The sequence below is a fragment of the Acanthopagrus latus genome, chromosome 13, assembly GCF_904848185.1.
Source record: "Acanthopagrus latus isolate v.2019 chromosome 13, fAcaLat1.1, whole genome shotgun sequence".
Lineage (NCBI taxonomy): Eukaryota > Metazoa > Chordata > Actinopteri > Spariformes > Sparidae > Acanthopagrus > Acanthopagrus latus.
In genome coordinates this window covers 7243430-7258446 of record NC_051051.1, presented here as the reverse complement: position 1 = coordinate 7258446, position 15017 = coordinate 7243430, and the positions used below count along the sequence as shown (strand labels likewise).

Here is a 15017-nt window from a genome sequence, read left to right as displayed (position 1 = left end):
AACATTAAACAACCTTTAGTTAAATAATGTCTAAAAGCATGTTTTCATGTGTTAACTCAATCCTAACATTTATATCAAAGCACTAATGCAACATCTTTATTTATTTTCATTGTCTTCACTTCTGCATCAATATAAAACAAAATTTGAGAGTGACAAGTTTGTTTATTTGATGCATGTGGTAATATGATCAGAATCATGTCATTCTGTAGGAGAAATCACTATCATAACCCTAACCTTATCACAAATACATCAGTATTGGTGTATATGTTGCTCTATATTTGCTGCTATGAATGCCGTCTTTTTGTACAGATTCTAACGCACAAAAAGATGCTCTAGACAATGAATAACTTTTAAATTCCCACAACGTAAACGGATTCTGCCGCCATTATAAGTTTACTGCAATATATCCTTCCTCCATACCTATCATAAGTGTTGAGAACCACCTCTGAGGGATCAGAACAGCACAGCTTTAAACAGGGATGTTTTCCTTCCCATTTGTATGATGAAACTTTTCTTGTTAACTCAATATTAGATACAACTTCAAAGCAAGTCCAGTTTCCTTCTGGGCAGAGAATATGACATGCTGATATACATACAGGGGTGGTAAAATATTAGCAACATTTCAAGTATAAATTATGACTTCATATTAACTGTTACAAGGTTTCACCAATAATTGTACTTTGCAAGCATCTTACTCACTAAAGTCACTGTATCCATCTATACAGTGGGGTGCAAATACTGCTAACGGTGTTACAAATTGTACATACTACCTTAAAAACATTACTTGGCATTCTTTGCTTTATAATATAATAACGTCTTATAGTTGTTATGCGTTATGTTAGTCAAATTATTACATGGAGTCTACAGTGCTGGTTCACAGCCTCAGAACAAAAAGATTAGTGGTCTTAGTTTGGAGAAAGTAGGAATCTTGAGCCACTAATACAACTGACTAATCTCTGTACTCCTTAAAAGGTAAAAATACATTTATACAGTTTCCATGCATTTTACAAAACATCAAACTCAAAAAACATCTCATTCTGGGTGAATGTTAGCAGAATTAATACTTCATACTGGAGCTGCAAGGAGCCCGACTTCCTTTCACTTTGAATGTTCTTACTCTATTCCTCTCTGTTTACATATCTGGGCTGTCAACTGGACAGTTTTTACATGCCCTGCACAGGCTTCATTACCAAATTTCACAGTCTAAGCTATGTAAACATTGTGATTTCTGCAAGCTACAATTTGTTTTTCTCACTTAACTATTACTATGACTTTAATATAGGGTTAGGGCTAACCCTAACCCTTACAGTCATAGTTTTAACATTCACATTATCTTATATCAAAAGGTTTACTAGAGCACACAATAGAATCACAAATGCTGTGCACAAAACTGACATGAAGACTAGAGACTCGATGAAGGTCACACTAAAGGGCAAGAGCAAATGGTTTAGAAGCTGAAGGTTGGACAACAGCAGACACATTACAGACAAGGAACCTGAGATTTTGCTTGCTTGGTAGAGCTTTGCTTTGAACTAAGCATGTACTGTTGTGTTGCATTATGTAGTAGTATCATGAGCCTCTGGCAAAATGTGCAGGATTAGAGTTAATTACAAAAACAAGGTCAACGAAACCACTGATCTATCTGGCAAAATCACATACTCTTGGTTTTAATAAGTGAATGGAAACCAACAACAGAAAACAAAAAGATGAACCAAGACAATAAGCTTTGAGAAATGTAGGGTAAATGTAGTAGCTGATATTACTATGAAGTGTGCATGTGCGCTACCTTGATATTTAGTACACAGATAAAATATGAATTCCCTGGCTGACTCATACCTCTTCAAGTCGACGACGCTGTTCCTTCTGCTCTTCAATGCGTTTCTGTCGGTCATGCAACAGTTGCCTCTTGTGTTCCTCGGGGTCCCTACGCTGAGCAGCCAGTTGGGCCTGCTGCCTTTTGTGAGCCTCCGAGCGCTCTTTGTTCTCCTGCTGGAGACGCTGGAAGTCCCGCCTCAGGGTTGACTCACCAGGTACATTGAGGATTGAACTGATGAGTGAGAGGATTTTGGGGACATTGATTTGCACAGAGACCACAAGACAACGATTCATACTTCTGTGATAGAGACAATAAATTGTAATTACCTTGACTCTCGGTCATCTCCGCGATTTTCATCCTCTTCATCACTACCGCTGTACTCATACTCTGTCTCTTCTATAAGAAAAAAATGACAATATGATCCAGTTGATCACTGTCCATGACAAAAAAACATAAGATAGCTTTCAATCAAATTTTTTCTTGCCTTTCTCTCCTCTTTTCTTGCGTGTACGGTCAATATGGTCTTTGAGCTGGATTCGGACCTGGCGCTCGGTAGGCTGATCCCTGATGAAGGAGTGCTTGAGCAGCTGCTCTGTGGATGGTCGGCTGGGATATGTCTTCACAAGACAGCCCTCTATAAAGTCAATGAATTTCTTGGACCTGGGATGAAGGGGAAGTTTAGAGGATGATACACTAGTGAGGGAGAGTGGGAGGGTTGGGAGGCATGGAACACTTGGCAGCTGGGCTGTGATTGCCCAGAACCCTGATCCAACAACAACCAGAGAGATTCAAGTGGGACAAGGTCTGTCTTTAGCACCTCTTGCATGAGGAATGTTGTTTGTGACATTTGTAGGAAATACAGGTGTGAACTAAAGTCATTAAGGTTCCCAGTTCTTGCTAAGAGTGTAGTGTCGAACTGGGAAATGAAATCACAACATTCTGCACTGACCCATTTTATACGGTAATGTCTTTATGGAAATGATTTGATTGTCAGGGGAGCTAGAAGCTGCCAGCAGACACAAGTAAACTGAGCGAACAGTTTATTAACAATCTGAAGTACTTTAGTCCGATCTGTTACTTTCTTCTTACTTAATTTCTCTCAAAATGGAACTAAAATGTGAGCACATCATCACCACCAAATACAATTCAATGCATTACAATAATCATGCAAAAATACTGTATAAATCACCTGTATTAGTTCAATAATGTTCTTTTGTGTACATGTTATTGTGTCCATCTCTTACTTAGACTTATGTATTTGAATAATTGTTCATTTTGAGTCACACCATATTGACTTCTTTTGGATTAGAATTATATAAAACATTCTGAAAGAAACAATGCACTGTGAATGCAGTGGGAGCATAAACTCTACTAAGTGGGTCCATTAACGAGTAGCAGGGAGAGTAATAGGAGCAACAACACAGGGTAGGAGAAAGAATATGACAAATTAGTTTAAAATGTCTACGGCTTCTTGTCTTTCTCACAATCATATTTGTCTCCATACTAGAACAAAGCATATGACCGCTCAAACTAAGTGAGGAACAGCAAACTCCTAATCAATGGACAAATACAACCAAAGTAACCCATCACACTTCAGTCTTTCAGTCTTTCCATTCAGTGCTGCTCTCATTAAACAACTTTTCTTTATATGCACATAACCTAGTTGTTGTTGCTCTGCAGTAACCTGTTTTCTCAAACATCAAGTAAACAGAGCAACCAAGTCACTACACTACTTGTAAATGTGCTCTCCAGCCATGACCTGATTTTTTCCACTTTTGTTTACAGCATGTTTTTGATAGATTAAGTTAACTGATTATTGCAGAACATGTTTTATTTCAATACAAAGAATCATATTATTCAAATGTTAGTCTGATGCACTGCATGCAAATGTTTCCATGTGATGTGATAGGGATAAACATTGGATCAGAACTTATCTACTACTGTATGTAATGAACCTCACATTAATAGTGAAAATTATATATTCATCATTGAATTAAAGTCCTGCATATCACATTTAGCCATATCTGTTTGTAGCCAAAAACTGAATATTTTCTATTATGAAAGGAAAAAAGAGTCACATTTGTACTTGTCGTGGGCCAATGGACCATACTGGCATTATTACAAAGCATGTCATATCCCGCTGACATCACATGTATATGACTTGAATTTCATATCTGGAGGTGGAGGGAATAGTGAGAAGTGACTGCAGTTCAAGTTCAAGGCATTTGTTGTGTGACAACATTGGATATTTTTATGAGGTTGTGTTTGTGTTAATGAAACCAGATTATTTTGACAAAAAGTTGATACATCTCCAGCAGTGTTTGTCGTGACAAAACTGGGTGTTTTTGACAAGACCCTGGAAATGCTCCTTTTTCTCTCAGCCACCTTGAGGGGCATGTTGCAGTTTGCGTTTTATTGACAGAGGCTGGAAGGCACCCAGTCTAGAGCCTGTGTTACACTGTAGGAAATGAGTGACAAAATGAACAAGCTTGTGTTGCAGCTACATGTCATGGGCCTGTTTTTGTACTGAAGAGTGCTAGGAGTATAAAGTTGTGTTAGCTGTGAACTTTAATGTTTGTTTATCTGTATGTTGCAACACGCTAAGCTGCAGGGCAAGATGTGCGTTGATGGTTGAAGGTTTGTGGTCTGGCTTAATGCCACCCTCTGCTCTGACTCTGAAGGAAACTGGACAATACTGTTACATGCAAGATTTGATTGGCTCAATTAAAAGGTCTTGATGGGGATCGATGGATAATTAAGATATGTATGAACTCATTTCATATCATGTGAAGGAAGCCTGTTATATTTCTAGGTTATTATACATGTAAATAAGACTTTGGGCTCAATGAGACAGCAGGTTGGTTGATAACTCACCATTTTTTCGATTTAAGTTTGGGAGGGGGATTCCTGGGAATCAGGAAGAGGGCTCTCATCGGATGCATGTCACACAAGGCTACAGAGATAAAGAGATAGTGAGAGCTGTTAGGTATTATTAAATCCACCTACCCATGCTTAGAGCTACAGCACCAAGAAGAAAAAACTGGGACATCAAAATGAATTATATGTTAGACAGAATATGATGTATACCCACACATGGCAGTTTGTAATACTATCCACCATTACACATATTCTTTGTATCAAACATGCTGTTACCCAATATTTCCTGGTGCCCAAGGCTTATGTTGCATTGAATGTAAGAGCAAGGCCTGTGAGTCACTGTGTTCCCAGCGTAGGTAGCTAAACCTGACTGGTTAGCTTTACACTTTGACAGTGAATAGGCTTTTATAATGCAGTCTTTAGGCCATATGCAACGTGACTGAGAGCCAAAGACAAGAGGAAAAGGGCCACATTAAAACAGAGGGCTGTACACAGAGATATATACTGTACTGCCGTTTCATTAAACGGTGAAATATTCAGTTTGTTTAGATTTTAGCAGTTCAATTATACAGAGTCCAAAAGCTTTATCTTACTGTACTGACAGCTAATTGTTTTTGTTTTTTTGAAAGGATTCATGGACCTTAGTGGTGTCTGGACATTTCTTATTTTATTGAACAGAACTGTTTTCCATTGTTTTTTGTTGACTGATCTATTGATTGGCAAATGGTCTCAGCATTACCAATGGTTAAAAAAGCCCGTCCAAAAACAAAAAAACATCCTAACTTAGCAGAAATATACTTCAGTAATGAGACTGATAGTGTGAGTGACTAACACTGCATAATTTATAATGACACATCAACAACAGCTTGACAGTTGGCCTGTATGCCTTATGTCATTCACAGCAGCATCAACATGGTCAAAAAAAGAATATTAAAATGTTTGCAAGTGCCACTGGTATTCTGACTCAGAAAACCAGACTCCACTTGACCTTTAAGCTTAAAGGTTGCCTTTGAGAAATATAAAAATACTCGCTGCTTGAATTTGTGTCTGTTGTGTTTTTTCCCATAGCCTTAGAAATTCTACCCCTTCCCACTCAATGAGAAATTTATAATCTTGGCATATAGATATATTTTTTAGTTTAACTACTAAACATAAGTGTCTCAGTGTATGTTACATGAAGGCAACAAGTTTCAGTATCACACTTGCATACTGGAACATGGTTGTCTTCCAAACCAGTTTATCATAGCTGTGGGCTGATGCCTTAAACACACACTACAGTGAACTTTAGTCCTTCAACAGATTAATGCAAAAACAGTCTTTAAGTCCTAAACCCTGCAAATATATAATTCTACACTGTAAAATATCAAAAAGCAAAGGTTTTGAAATACTTAAGACAAGGAGGAATATTAATTTGACTTTAGCTTAGTTTCTGTCCAAAAAAGATCACTGTGTCCCCAACTCAACAATTAGCTGCAGGCGTGTGTAAAATCCAGACAGAGTGAAGACACATTTTGTAGCCATGCAGAGCTCATAAACGTCAGCTCCATATTGCAAGTGTTTTTCTACTACTACTTTAAACTCAAATGCAATACTTAGTAAAGCAATAGGTAAAGAGTGTAAGTCGAATCTTACTGCAGGGAGGGTTAGCACAGTCTTTTTATAACAACCACCAGTTGGTCAAATGTAGCAGTATACCGAGCATGTTGGTGAACCGCTGTTTAATATGAATTTTGTTTGCCACAGCTGAGGTAATGTATTTTGCCTCTACTCTTGAGTGAGATTTTCTGTTTCTTAGTCAGGTTTGACACCGAATCCCAAGGCAGACAGACCAGAGAGAGATCTGTGCAATCAGCCTCCACATACCAACTGCCAGCTCACGACTACACTACCTTGATTACAGTGAGTCAGCTGTCCATCTGAAGGCACAGACAACAAGGCTGCATATGCAAGACAGGACTCATTCATGAGGTCTTTCAGAATGAATTTTGAAAGGATGAGACATGATCTGGTGCTGAGTACATAGAAATGTACGGTATAACCAAGAACAAGTAAAACAGGCGCACTTACGAGGAGCTCCCTCAGCCATCTCAATGGCTGTTATCCCCAAGGACCAGATATCACTCTGTAACACACACAAGGAACCAGGTCAGTCTGTCTTTCATATGGTCTCTCAGCATAGTGCTCTCACACACAAACACAGTGCTGCTGTTACCCTGTAGTCATAGGTGGAGTCAGGGTTCTCATCACAGGCAATAACTTCAGGTGCCATCCAGTACGGTGTGCCGATGAAGGTGTTCCTACGCCCAACAGTTCTGTCCAACTGAGCACTCACCCCAAAATCAACTGAGAGTCGACAAAGGAATCAGACGAAAGGAAAGGGTGTGAGACAGTGAGGGACAGCATGCATTTTGCAATGAAACAACGCAAGACCTTCAACATACCAAGTTTGACCTCTGCATTCTCTGTTAGTAGCACATTCTGGCCCTTGATGTCTCTGTGGATAACCTTATGGGCGTGGAGATGAGAAAGGCCCTGCGAGACAAACAACTGGTCAGTAAAAGTCAACCTTTTCATCAGATTTTGTTTGAGTGACGATTTCTCACCCTTAGGATCTCTCTGCAGATGTAAGCAATCCAGTCCTCCTTTAGAGAGCTGCCCTTAGTGTTTTTCACAAGGTCGGTCACTGATCCCGCCCCACAGAACTCCATCACCAGCTATATGCAGACAAACGCAAACATGGTGAGCACAATCAAACAGACGAACTGGTTTAAAATGATCAGAACAGGTGTAAGCGTAGACAGACCCAAAGTTGGTCATCATGTCCTGGTGGACTCTTCTTGACAAAGGCACCGTAGTATGTGGCTATGTTGCGGTGGTGGCTATATTTTTTCAGCATGTTGATTTCTGCTTTGATCTCCTCCTCTTCCTCCTCTGTAACATCCATCACCTTGATGGCCGCCAGCTGGCCTGTCTTCACGTGACGGCCCTGATTCAACAACAATTTGGATCATGGTTACAGTGGTCAGCAGTTTAAAATTAACCTGGGACTATTTCTGAAACTCTTTGAGTTTTGCCTGTTAAGTGTGGCTAATGCTTTATCACCACATTATTACACTTTCTTCAACTAGAGTCTCTTATCTTTCTGACACAGCCACTAGACTTTTCAGTCTGACACCTGATATATGCACTGACTTAGCAGGGAGATAAATCCGCTGTAATCTGATAAATTAATGCACAGAACATTTAACAAATGAGCAGACACTAGAGTGGGCTTTATAGCCACACTCCAGCTTGCTCAGTTTTACAGCAACACACCACAAAAAAGAGAAAACTTGCGTGTTTGATGCTTCAATCTCCAATAAAAGTTCTACATCATCCAGATGTGACAGAGGCATCAGGTCTCACCTTGTATACCTGTCCATATGTCCCATTGCCGACGACCTCAACCAGCTCAAAGATTCCTGCTGGATCCTTTGAGAGAGAGAGGAGAAAGAGAGGGTTAAATACACAAGGACACTGATGTTTTCTGTCTTGTTGTGCCACATCAGCTAAACGTTTTCATGAAACAAAAGGATCCATAGAAAAACAGCATTTCATTTGCCTTTCTTTCTTTTCTTTTTTTTGCAGATTTGGGGTAGAAATTAAAAAGACTACACTAAAAAGCACACCATATTTATTTTTGTTTTCAAGTGGGTGATGATGCTTTGTTCTTTTTTGAATCCTACACATCCACACTTCAATGCCAACCCTAAGTGGAGGTCATATTTCATGTTGTTACACTCATGTTTCTTCAGTTAAGAGTGGTCCCTGACTACTAAAATCCTACTGAACTGCACCTGTTCTAGTAATTGCTGCAACCTGGCTTCCGTAATGTTGGCACTATGGCTCAATTAAAACATGTCGGAATTGAAAAACACTGTTGAGGACACACACACACACAAAAAAAACAGGCCAACATAATTTGAGTACGTTTTCATTAATTTCATTCTAAAATATTTTTAAATCATTTTTATTTAATACAGTATTTAGTAAGACAAACTGTTGCATTTAGAATTATTCTGTGCAACAGATGTGTACGTCATTACAAAAAGAGGATAGCTGCTCTAAATATCTATAGACTCCCTCAAGAACACTGTCACATAGATACAAAAAGATAAACATCAGCCTCAGTAGAATATAAATCATAGATAAAAACAAGAAAAAGCAACCGTTCCTAAGCAAATTTATATCCAATACTATAATTCTGAATTTCCATACAAATCATCTGAACTCAATCTTCCTAGCCGCCCACCTACTCACACACTCACCGCCCACCCTCAAGACAAGAAACAGACAAGCAGATACACTAAACACTGACAGTAGATTAGATATACAAAGATGAATTCTGACAACACTGAAAGGACATCTGTCCTTTTCCAGATTTGTTCATTTGACATTTCATTGCACTGAACACATATTACTTTAAAAATGAGCAGGTTGCTTTGACATAATTATGCAACCCCCTCCCCCAAGAGACAAGGGAAAATGACAAGCAGTTCCACTTTCATGCAATTTCAATATGGCTTTAAGAAGATGTGTGGGTGGTGAGACTGCAGCTTTAGGTTTAGAATGTACAGCATGACCTATCCTGCTTTCATCTGTTTCCAATGATGGGTTTTCTGCCTTCAACAAGGGAGGGAAACATTCCTTTGAGCCACGGAAAATGTACGGGAAAAAAGCATGTATATATTTGTGTAAAGTCCAGCAGTAAAAGTGGGAAATGGCCACACTTTTGCTCATATGATGAAATAAACACACTGGCAACATATTGAAGCATCTTATGTAGAAGGACACGAAAGAGGGGGGACCGTGACGTCAAGTAGGAGGCAGGAGAATGATGGTATGAAGAGAATAATGTAATGATAGTGTGGGTGGCGAGGCAGGGGCGGGAGCTTCACCCACGTCCAACAAGGAGAGTGGGATGAGAGGAATGAAGTGAGAGAAGGGGAAGGGTACAGTTATGTTACAGGAGAAACACAGCATCAGCAGTCAAACCAATCGTCGGTGATGATTGCAAAAAACGCGAGGAATCAGTAAAACTGCTGGAGGAGAAATCCACAGGCAGCCTGCCTAAATGATCAAAGTGGCAGCTCTGACACTTCTTGTGGATATCATGCTGCTGTGTTAATGTGTGAACTCAATATATTAGAGAACATTGGGGAATAATGCTATGAACGTTCAAAAAATGTCCAGCATGCCTGTCAGTTCAACGAGGTATGAACTCTAAAAGACACTGGCAATAGTCCACAGGGACGCTGACCACACATTTCCTGCAGGGGTGTCAACTTAGCGAACAGAGGAAGTCTTTTAAAAAAAGCCTGCCCTATCTGTGGTTACACAGCTGCAACAATCGTCAAAATCAAAACTCAAACACAGCATTCCCTGTATATCATCAGAGAATGATTTTCTGTGGACCTTTCTTTTATGCCTCCCTAACAAGTATTATACTAACAATAAAACTTGGGCTTATGTTGGAGAAGAGGTCAAACGTCAAATTCAACAAACTAACTTCGACAGTATGTCAGTTTCTTAGCAACCTCAGATACATTTTACATTTTTAAATTCATCAAGACTGCCATAGTTGAATTATGCTATCTTTATAGGCCTTGTGTCAGCAAATGGCCTACATCTCACCCATCCAAACAGTTTGGGCCACATGATAACACTCACAATTCCTCAATATGAAATAAAGCTACAATGGAAGAAAGGTAGTTGTAGGCATTTAATATCCAATGTTTTACTTGTATTTACAGTAAAGCTGTAAATCCTAGTCAAAGCTTCTCTTAATATTACACCACGGTGCACCATTACACCAGCAAGGATAGGCTGTTTCACTGCAATAAAACAAAATCACAAGATTCAATTTCTCATGAGGTTTATTTCCAGAGGGCTAGTGTCTGCTGAGCAGCATCCAAAATTCATCACACTCTCAAAGTTTCTATTTTAAACTAAAATAATCCCAAAAGTAACTTTCCTTTTGTTGTAAATCTACAACAACACTGTGAAATTCAGTGGACATTTTTAACAGACTATGACCTTGTCACTTGTGTTTTAGTCCTAGAGGGCTTATTAGGCCAGCTGTAATCAACACAATTGTGTAGGTGGTTTGGTTTTATCTAGTTCTACTGGCATAAGAATAAAGTGTCTGCACAAATGATCTGTTGCCGCCTGTCTTCAGTGGACTGTCGTTATGTAATGCTGGAGTCCTTCTGCACTCTTTAGCAAACTTGAGAAATGCTGTGATTGAGCCACTTAAAGGTTCCCTGAGGAGTTTTTGTACTCTATTAGTGCTACGGAACTGTTTTTCTCTGGTGGGTCTCCATTTTGTTTATCTCAGGTGCACGCACAAGGACGCACATGCATGCACGCACACGTAGGTGATATGGTGCACAGTCCTGCAAATGGTTTCACACTATTCCACTGATCAACAGGTGGCAGTAACAGCCAAGATATGCACCAACAAAGACAGAGAAGAAGAAGACTGCCCGCTCATGGATGTAAACACAGGAATTAAATTTAGAAAATTGACAATGTTTTATTAGGAGGGAAAACACATTTGTTAGTGCTCAATACAGTCAATGCATTTTTTTGTGTAACACTTAATATAAATATACGTTTGTTTGTTTTTTACAAGAAAACTCCATAGAGCACCTTTAAATGGTCAGTTCACCCACATCACAACGACAGTTTCACACTTATCTCTAGCAGTTGCTGGCCATGCATATTTTGGCATGGGAGCGTTTGCCACCTCAACATTAAAAGGAGGTAAAAAGCATTTATTTAACTCAACACTGCTGCCATTTGACTACAGCCACTAAAAAAGATTCAGTCACTTAGGCCAAAATATCCACACCACAACACTGTTACAGTGAGATTCCAGACTGATAATCCAATTTCCAAATTCAATCAAGTGAATGTTCTTCCATTGAAGATAAACAAACTGACACAATGTGGGCTATATTCACAACTTGCCACTTCATACAGATTTATTATAAAGAACTCGGATTTTAAAAATTGAGGGATTCTCAGGTGAGCTCTCCTTTGAGTCAAGGACAGAGGTAACACCCACCCAACAAACTAGGATTTGGATAAACTACCCCGATCTCCTGTTAAGCCTCACAAATCTGTTAAGGCTACACCAAAGTGCTGCCAAGTTTCCTGCTATTTTCGAGGGGTACAGGGAATTTCTCTTTCCTCTGGTATATTTCTTGGAATAGCTTGTATTTTCTAATATGTTTTTAATTTCAACAGCACAATTTCTACCTGTGATTTCCTAATTTTAGTGATGTTGTCAGTTATAAACTCATATTCTTAGTTCTTACATTAGAGTTTTTATGGTGCCAGATGCACGTTTTCAGAAACATTTTGGCCTCTTTAAATCTAGACGAGATTTATAAAGGCCCTCTAATATAAAAGTGAATACTATGATTATGTTTAAAAGCTGTACCTAAGAGGAACGAGACAGGGCTGTAATCCATGCAAAAAACAGTGACTGAATGCATAAAATATGTCTTTATAATGCTAATACGTGTCTGTCTTAAGGGAACTGACTGTTGCTGCAAAAAAATTTTTTTGACATCTGCCTTTGAAATGTAGAGATACATCAAAAAGGAGTAAAAGATCTGTGGTCTTGATTCAGAAACTCTACCCCTTTTCAACAAATGGGAATAGTGCGAGCATGTTTGTTTTTTCCATCTGACTTCATTTCTTGCCAGGCAAAGCTGGTTTAATGTTAGAGGAAGATGGTCAAAGGAGCCAGGTAGATTTCTTTAGACTGAGGCCTTCAAGGTGGACCACTGAAATCATGGGGAACAAAGTCCCAGGACCTTTTTGTTCTATCCTTGACAAAGTTTGATTTGTTACATACAGCTTCATACAGCATGAGAATGCTGCCAGTAATCCAAACCAAAGTCAACTAAACCTGAAAGACCAGATCCAGTTTTCCAAAGGGATATTTACAGGATTTGTCATTCAAGTTGGGATCTGTCAGGTCCCCATGAAAAATCACTTCCAAAACAACAACCATTAAAACAAAGGAGACAGCGTTTGTGCATTGCTATCTATATATAAAAACAAAACAAAACAGCCAATTCAAACAAAAACAATGTTTTGCATGTTTGTGTACATAATAAAAAATAACTACATGGTGTTATAGCCCTGCAGACAGGAGCAGCCCTGATTTCATTCATTTATTCTCACACGAATCACGAAAAGTTGGTAATAATGGAGAATGTGGCTCTTTGTTAGATGGAGAAATCAGACAATATCTTTCACGAGAATCTGTGCTAAGGCCAGGCCAAGGGACGTTTATCCCACCTCAACTTTGTTGCGTGGGTGTAATGTGGTCGTGCTTGTATCAGAGACAAACTGACACTCCGGTTCATATGACATAACATCTACTGCGTCTGTCTGCCATCATTTTACATGAACAGAGTGCAGCACACTTATCTTGTAATAACAATACTCACCCTGAGAGCTGCGAGGTCTATGTCATCCAGGCTTCGTGTGGGGGCGTTTTCAGACATAGCTGGCGAAACTTGGTACGTTAGCTAACAAGTTAGCCCGTGATTTGATAAGAAGTACTTGGGCTGAGTGGCTGCTAAAACGAGCCTGTGCGGGCTTATATAGAAAGTAAAAATCTAGCAAGCGGCCAGTCCAGTATGATGAAACTGTTGCGGAACAACACGGTAGCACTTAGATTAGCAAACACATCGCAGATTGAGCTGCCACAGACGCACCCAGCTGACTAGCTCACGTCAACTCCGGCCGAGAGCTATGTTATCCGCAGTTGTTTTACAGGAAAGCCGGCTGCAATACGTGAGCATAACACATTCAACTTAAAAACAAAATATTTCAGCAGACAGTTAACGTCACCGTTAGCCGGTCATCGGTGCTGTTCTAACAGCTGGCAGGTTTTCAATGCGATGCACCTCCACTGTTGTTAAACACCTTGCTGCGTTCATTTTGACAAGACGCCGCGGCTCCGCTGCTGAAGAACATCCCAGCTAATCTTATGTTGATAAAAAAAAAAGATGCGTGTCGCGGTGAAAAAAAAACTACCACATACGTCTGGTGTGCCACCGGAAAAATTCCTTTTTAGACTGATGTGGTATAAAATATAATTTACAGCTCAGCAACGCAGCGGTTGTTTTTAAGGAGAACGCAACGTCTGATGTGATGGCGTCCGGGTCCGTCCGCACCGCACCAGAACCAACCGTCAGGCTCTCATTACTCGCCTTTAATTAAGTCCTACCTGAATATTACTGTGGGGTAAGTGAGGAAAATGAAACTAATGGCCTCGTTTGAAATATATTTCTTCGCGACCTCAGTTGTCAAACTTGTTAACACGACTTAAATATTCCCCAGTTTTTGGCTCGAGCGCGCTGTAATCCGAATTCCGAGTCAGGTGCGCGTGATCGATCCAACGGTAACTGGCTAGCTAACGCGGCTAAGCTAGTGGACTAAATTGTCTTTTCCAGAATAAACTTTCCGTCTTCATCCATTTTCTGTTGACAGTCGCGCCTAGCACTGCCAACCTTCCGGGGAAAACACAGGCAGACAGGCAGGGACTATGTTCTCTCCAGCCACCGTAATACTTGTAAACTGTGGCCCACGACTATTTAAAGATAAACGTTGTTTTCGTTCTCCGGCGTCCAGATTTGTATGAACTTGTAGTTGTAGTTCCAGCCCGACAGATAAGGTGCAATTTCAAACTGCAGCTAACAGCCAAACTTGTTATTTCGCCATGTTTTGCTTCCCAAGTCCTCCCTCCCACTCCCAGCCTTGTTGTAGTCTTGCGGGGTTGGTACTGACGATTGGCTGCACGGAACACTCCTCAAGTGTTTTCGCCTCTTGGAGGGCTACGGTGCTTCATATGGGACAAATTACCTGGAAAAAATGTACAGTGGACTCAACCTACGCAATTGCCTGTCTGCTCCAAGCTGCACCGCTGAGGTCACCCTCTCACATACCTGTCCTGCATTGACCTACGTGATCAGCCAACGCACACCATAATAAACTTCAATCGAAATAATAATAATAATAATAATAATAATAATAATAATAATAATAATAATAATAATAATAATAAATAACTGCAATTTAAGATTACTCATGTGTCTTTTGTTAGAATACTTCCTGTTATTGCTGTTTGCCCTCATGTGCCTTCCACCTTCTTTTATGCTATACTCATTTTTCCATTAAGCCAGGCCTTCCTTATCTCCAACATATCATGATGCTTGTCAATAATTCATGACTCACTTCCAAAGCTGTTCACCAGGAGCTC

At 39.8% G+C, this 15017-nt stretch overlaps 1 protein-coding gene across 4 annotated transcripts in view; it reads right to left on the bottom strand.

Moving 5' to 3' along the window:
• Window positions 1-14735, bottom strand: part of mink1 (misshapen-like kinase 1) — a 34049-nt gene extending 19314 nt beyond the window's left edge. For all 4 annotated transcript variants that reach the window (XM_037118954.1, XM_037118955.1, XM_037118956.1 and 1 more), the window contains exons 1-11: window positions 13201-14735; window positions 8099-8164; window positions 7497-7679; window positions 7297-7407; window positions 7135-7225; window positions 6906-7036; window positions 6761-6815; window positions 4691-4769; window positions 2301-2476; window positions 2143-2212; window positions 1837-2047 (exon numbers count right to left, since the gene is read on the bottom strand). In XM_037118954.1, coding sequence (XP_036974849.1) covers window positions 1837-2047; window positions 2143-2212; window positions 2301-2476; window positions 4691-4769; window positions 6761-6815; window positions 6906-7036; window positions 7135-7225; window positions 7297-7407; window positions 7497-7679; window positions 8099-8164; window positions 13201-13257 — 1230 coding nt within the window. In that variant the 5' untranslated portion in view covers window positions 13258-14735. The remainder of the gene's footprint in view (window positions 1-1836; window positions 2048-2142; window positions 2213-2300; window positions 2477-4690; window positions 4770-6760; window positions 6816-6905; window positions 7037-7134; window positions 7226-7296; window positions 7408-7496; window positions 7680-8098; window positions 8165-13200) is intronic.
• Between the last annotated feature and the right edge of the window lie 282 nt (window positions 14736-15017).